Genomic DNA, 6,895 nt, shown 5'->3' with positions numbered 1-6,895 from the left:
AAACATCCACCTGAACTCCTCCCTGCAGCAGCAGTCAATGATTAGATGAGATTCAACGTTATTGTCATTGTGCAGAGTACAAGTACAAAGACAACGAAATACAGTTTGCGTCCGACCAGAAGTGCAAAAAGAGCAGAAAAGTGCAAAGTGAAATACAAAGTATAGACAGGACAAGACATCTAGTGCAGAGTAGACAGTAGTATACAGTAGTATACCAGAAGGTGGTTTAGAGTAATATAAATGAAGTATAAATATGAGCATACGGATGAAAGTGCTCAACTTTTCGTAGCTTTGTTTTGAACGAATGGTTCACGAGAACAGGCTGCCTGCAGACAGAGAGGGTAAGCTGTGAGGGGATCAGAGCGGAGCATGCTGGGAAAAAGGCTGCTGTGGGCCATCTGGCTGCTGGACTCATTAACTGAGTGAAACTGCGTCGGGTGAGTAATTCACTTATTCACTTCCTGAGTTCAGGCTACTCTGTACCGCCACCACTAACGTGTAGCACCCACCTGGGTGATGTACGCTCACCGCACATGAGCTCAGTAGAGAGAGAGGGGAACATGGTGTTAGTGGTGGTGGGGGGGGGGGGGGCTTCTTGCTGTGAGGCCACTGTGCTTATCAAAACACATTGATTTGCTTACATATTATTACAAATGTTGACAAATACAAAATAAAAAGTCAAAAAAACGACATAAATGGCTGAAATCTTGCCTACAAGGCACCAAAATGGAACGGGCCAGCTCTGGTTAAACTGTTGTTTATTGCTGTTTATGGTTTATGGGACACATTGTGTGTGTGTGTGTGTGTGTGTGTGTGTGTGTGTGTGTGTGTGTGTGTGTGTGTGTGTGTGTGTGTCGCCCTGCTCTTTGTCGGTGCGTCGGCTCCTGTCCTCTGCTGCTGTTTTTTCTCCAGTTGACGCGCAAGCCAGCCAGTGTCCATCGCCTGGCGCGCGCGCGCGCGCTCCTCGGGCACCAGCACAACATAAAGTGAGCTGCGCGCACACGGGGCTCAGCAGTGAACCTGTGACTGCCGGTAGAGAGAGAAGCTCCGGGGAAAGGAAAGGACGTTTTTTTGGGGGGGGTTTTGGACAATGAGTTGCTGCGGGAGGGAGTGTGCGCGGCAGGAGCGCGGGAGGTGATGCGCCCCGCGCTGCACGCTGGGTCACACAACTCGGGATGGCGACGCCAGAGCTGTGGAGCTACAACTCCACGTCCGCGTGGAACCAGTCCGCCGCGGGACAGGAGCGCTTCGGCAGCCTGGATGACATCGACCTGCCGGCGGACGGCTCTCCGGCGCTGCGCATCCTCATCTCCATCGTGTACTCGGTGGTGTGCGCCGCCGGGCTCGTGGGCAACCTGCTTGTCTTCTTCCTGATGAAAGCGCGCCGCGGGCGCAAGAAGCGCTCCAGCATCAACCTGTTCATTCTCAACCTGGCCGTCACGGACTTCCAGTTCGTGCTCACGCTGCCCTTCTGGGCCGTGGACACGGCTCTGGACTTCAGCTGGCCGTTCGGCAACGCCATGTGCAAGATCATCCTCTCCGTGACGGTGATGAACATGTACGCGAGCGTGTTCTTCCTCACGGCCATGAGCGTGACCCGGTACTGGTCTGTGGCGTCGGCGCTGAAGGACCGGACCCGGCGGAGAGTGTGCCCGGTGCGGTGGGTGATCGCCGGGCTGTGGGTGTCCGCCACGGCCGCGTCTCTGCCCACCGCGGTGTTCTCCACGGTGAGGAGCGTAGCCGGGGAGCGGCTGTGCCTGCTCGGCTTCCCCGACGGCCAGTCGTGGCTCGCGCTCTACCACCTCCAGAAGATCCTCGTGGCGTTCGTGCTCCCCATGCTCATCGTGAGCGTGTGCTACCTGCTGCTGCTGCGGTTCGTGCGCCTGCGCAGCATGAACAACAACCAGGTGAAGCGGCGGTCCCGGGTCACGCGCTCCGTCACCATCGTGGTGCTGTCCTTCTTCGTGTGCTGGATGCCCAACCACGCCATCACCTTCTGGGGCGTGCTGGTCAAGTTCAACGTGGTGAACTGGGACCGGACGTACTACATGGTGCACACGTACATCCACCCGGTGACCGTGTGCCTCGCGCACACCAACAGCTGCCTGAACCCGGTGCTGTACTGCCTCATGCGCCGCGAGTTCCGCAAGAAGATGAAGGACCTGTTCTGGCGGATTTCGTCGCCCACCGGGGCGAACAGCTGCCCGCTGCGGCCGTTCTCCGGCACCGTGAGAGCGGAGCCAGAGGTCATCCCGCTGAACACCGTGGAGACGGAGAACTGCAGACTGTCCGTGTTAACGGACCAGGGCGAAACGGACGCGCTGCAGAGGTAAAGCACACTTTAAACTACAAAAAAAGGACAAAAGTGGGTTAAAAAAATAAAAAAAATAAATAAAGAGACAAGTTTATGATTTTTGTTGTTGAAATATCGATATTTGAAATGATTCGCCTCAAACTCATCACGCTACGGAAGAGGATTAGGGCCACGTGAACATTTTATTTGAGTTTTAAGTCAGAAATATGACTTTTCCCATTCATTTTTTTCTGACTTACGACTAAAGTCAGAACCGGGGCTGCACGATATGAGGAAAATGTATAACTATCGCGATTATTTTGACTGATGTTGCGCGATATGATTCACAATAATGGAGGGAATGATCATTTTGTAAAGCAGACTTTAAACTGCAAAAGGGGGGAAAGAAAAGAGAACTGATCTGAAAGACCGTCAAACATCATCATCTACCGAAGAGGAATTAGGGCCACACGTTGAGATTGTATTTGAGTTATGAGAAAAAAAGTCCAAAGAAAAGTCAGAAGTAGGGGTGTACGTCAGTCAGAATTCAAAGTAGGGGTGCATGCTATGAGGAAAAGGGTCAGTGTTATTATGATTGCTTGGGTTATGATGATTTTGTCTGTAGGATAGGATTTGTAGGCCGAGACATCTCTGCAGCACCACAACACTGAATTCAGAATGACTTGACACATATCGAGCCCCCATTTGATCAGGATATTGCACCATAGCAATAATATTGCGATGCATTGTGCAGCCCTATGTTTTATTTCTTCACGTGGCCCTAAATCCTCTCCGGATCACTCGCTGACGCGCTCTAATCCTGCAGATTTCTCTCAGCTTTTCTCACCGTGAAGTTGCTCTTTATTGTGTCGCTGGAGTTTTGACCTCTCCTAAAGGAACACTACAGGATCATTCTTTTTTTTTTCTTTTTGGGAGAGCGCCATGCAGACTGTGCCAAATCCAACGGCAGTATAAAAACAAGGAACTGGACTTTGCACCGCAGGGATTATATATGTTTCCATCACATTTTTTTGAAATGTGTGAAACTAAAGGAGAGAATAATGGGCGAGTAAATTGTACATCGGTGCGTAAAAGCATCCAGCTGTGTTTCTGCTTCTCACTGACTGTGAGTCCCGGCGAGAGCTTACTGTACATTACAGAAAATGCTGATGTTGTCTTGAGGTTTTCTGGGAAGCTGACTCTTTTGGTTTTTCTTTTCCTATAAAAGGAGTGCAGGCTCAGTGTCTCATCCAAACGCTGCTTCTTCGGTCTCTAAAGTGGTCTCTTGTGTGTGCAGACTTTAATGAGGAATCACAGTCTGATCATCCAGCTGCTGCTGCTGCTGCTGCTGCCTTCAGGGGCGGAGCAAAGGGGGCTTCTGGGGGCTCCAGACCCAAATGTTTTTTCTAAAAGCCTCCGAATCTTTGAGGGTTTTAAAGGTCCCACATCATGCTCCTTTTTTAGGTTCCTACTTGTAATTTGGGTTTCTACTAAAACATATTTACATGCTTCAATGTTCAGAAAAACACATTTTTCTCATACCGTCTGTCTAAATATACCTATATGTACCCTCTGTCTGAAACGCTCCGTTTTAGCTCCTGTCTCTTTATGGCCCCCTCTTGAAAAAGTCTGCTCTGATTGGTCAGTGTTTCCGGGCCTCCTGCATCTGCGTTCTCTGAGTCTCTGCAGCGTCATTGCAGCCGGGGATTGACTGTAATGACGCTGTAGCGGGCGGCACTTTCTATATATATACTACACGGCTCGGTTGAATCCGACGCCTGCACCCCATCACATCCCGACTCATTTTGACGGTAAAATATACAGTTAGGGCTCCTGCACACTGGCTGCGTGGCGTGAGCGTGGCGTGTCAGCTGCGTGGCGTTTTCTATGTCTTTACACACCAGAAACGTGTCTGACGTGGAGCTGCTGCTGCTGCTAGCCTTGTCTGTACACATATGTTTCCCATTGATAAAATGAAATAATAGCATGTTCTTCAACTTTATTTTGTGTAATATTTTTGTGTTTGTACATTTGTTTGCACATATTTCAATATATATACTTCATTTATTAAACGTATTTGTGTCTAAATGACATATAAACATCTTTTCCTATTCTGTGTCGCCTAGAAATGCTTCCAACGCGCTTGTGTGTGGTGTGAAAAATAGCCGTCGGTCCTATTTCTAGCATGCACGCGTTTTCGGCGCGCCTGAGACGTGCATGTCACGCAGGTAGTGTGCACGCTCTAACCTGTTAACATGGGAGATGAAATATAAACGGGCACGCCACGCAGCTGACACGCTCACGCCACGCAGATGACACGCTCACGCCACGCAGGCAGCATGCAGGAGGCCTTAAGAAGGGCTAAAATAGGGCTTTTCCCTTTTATTATGTAGTGGATAGACATGAAAGGGGGAGAGAGATGGGGCACGACACGCAGCAAAGGGCAGCAGGTCGGATTTGAACCCGCGCCGCTGCAGGACTCAGCCTACATGGGGGCGAACGCTCTCACTGGGTGAGCTAGAGGCCGCCCCCGGACTGTGGCTTTTGCCAGAAATGTATTCGCTGCAAACAGCTGGCTGTCGGGTAACATTAGCTCGTAGCTGGAACAAGGTGGGCACACACACACACACACACACACACACACACACACACACACTAGTCTGATGCCAGGCGAGGAGGAGAAACTGTGGCGTTGGGTGACAGACGGAGGGTTGCATTAAGACGTAGAGACGGAACGGACTACTTTCTTTAGCGGAAGCGATACAATTGTTTTTAATCAACAAAATCCTTTTTAAATCAATATTTTGTGTCAAATTAGCCGTGTAATAAGCGGTTGACATCACAACCGTACAGAAGTCCTGCCGTTTGTTGGCACTTTTTCCAATGTTTTTGACACTTCACACATGTCTTTGACACTTTTCTCAACGCACTTTTAAATTCATGGTCATAAAACCTAATTTAAACGACATTATACCTAATTCTTTTGTTAAAAAAAGCCGAAATTATGCATTTTTCTGACTAAATAGTTCAGATCAGAGGATGTTTTGAATTTAAATCTCTTTTTTAAATGCTATAAAATTGAATAAAACGCCCAAAATTCAAAGAAAGTAATCATTTATTGTACCTAATGGTTCCATACAACGTACATGAATGCATCTATGTTATTTTTGGGCAATTTGGTTGAAAGAGTCCCATATATCTGATATAAAAAAACGTTGAAAATGGGTCAACTGTGACTCTAGGACAACACAAAGAGTTAAAGGCACAGTGTCTGAATAGGAAACACGTTCTCGCTCCCATCTCGTAAAATTGGTCAAGGTGACCTTTGTCGTCGTTATTGACGCTATAAGTCTCCTTTAGCGTCAGATCTAAACGCGCTTGGTCGGGACTACTGGCGTCCCTTTTGGCTTACGTTTCCGTGACTCGCGGGAAAAACGGGACGGTTGGGTTTAGGAAAAGGTTGTGGGTGGGCTTACGCTTCCGTGACACGCGGGAATAACAGGCAGTCCCTCCCGGATTTCACGGCCTTTTTTTTGAGATTGTTGCAGCCCAAAATGCCTGATTTCGCGGGACACACACACACACACACACACACACACACACACACACACACTAACCTGGCATGGGACACATTCATATGGTTTGATGATACTGACTTTAACTTATCATTGCACTTACAATAACTAGCGTAGCTGTCCTCAATTTATGGTCATCGTGTTGTCTCATCTTCTTTTTCTCCTGCATCCAACGTGTGTGTGTGTGTGTGTGTGTGTGTGTGTGTGTGTGTGTGTGTGTGTGTGTGTGTGTGCTAGCGTCAGTCGCGGGGGGTACGGAGCAGTAACCCCGCCCGCTGCAGAGAGCCGACAGCCAGGATGGAAACGGCAGCAACTTCAGCGACTTTTAAACCGTTAAAGTCTACATTGATGTTAAAATGTATCGGACGGTCTGAAATGTTTTGACGGTCTTTCGCTGTACGCTTTGTTGGTAAATGAGTCACACACACGTCTCGTCTTCATATCAAAAACAAGGAAATGGTCAACCCGTTCTCACTCCCGATTGGTCATTGGCTCTCAGAGTGCACGTGGGACTGCTGTGATTGGTTGAAGTCGCGGGAAACTTCAGGTTATTGGTCAAATGTGCGGAAAAGTTGCGGTGATTGGTCAAATTGGCGCGATCGTGACATCGCGAAATCCTGGAGGGACTGAACAGGGCGGTTAAAGAAGAAAGTGACTTTAGGAAACGTGACAAGCGGGACACGAACCCCGGTCTCCTGAGTGAAAGTCCTGTGTCTGACCCATCCTCCCCCCCGACCAGCCTCACAACGTTGTATTCCCCCCTTACATACTACTCTCTAAACCCCGTGTAGCTGCTGCTCTCCCCGGTACGTTCTACACACACGCTGAAGGACGCCTTTTTCATCGCTTCAGACGCTGACAGCCACTGTCCAAACGTCCTTACATTACGAGTTTAGAGTGAGAACACGTTGGAATACGGGCTATGGCCGTTTCTCTGGAGTGTTTTCATACTTTCAGAGTATTTATATAGTGCGTCGACCTGCTTTCTAATCAAAAGAGACATCTCACTTTTTACAATATGGGACCT

General features: G+C 48.8%; 1 protein-coding gene across 1 annotated transcript; it reads left to right on the top strand.

Annotated features, from left to right (window-relative positions):
* Window positions 1-1,175: 1,175 nt before the first annotated feature.
* On the top strand, window positions 1,176-2,479 carry rxfp3.3b (relaxin family peptide receptor 3.3b). The gene has a single exon (XM_078256006.1). The coding sequence runs from the start codon at window positions 1,176-1,178 to the stop codon at window positions 2,331-2,333; it is 1,158 nt and encodes a 385-aa protein (XP_078112132.1). The 3' UTR covers window positions 2,334-2,479.
* Window positions 2,480-6,895: the final 4,416 nt, after the last annotated feature.

Source organism: Sander vitreus, chromosome 8, assembly GCF_031162955.1.
Source record: "Sander vitreus isolate 19-12246 chromosome 8, sanVit1, whole genome shotgun sequence".
In the NCBI taxonomy this organism is placed as follows: domain Eukaryota; kingdom Metazoa; phylum Chordata; class Actinopteri; order Perciformes; family Percidae; genus Sander; species Sander vitreus.
This window is presented reverse-complemented; position numbering and strand designations above follow the sequence as displayed.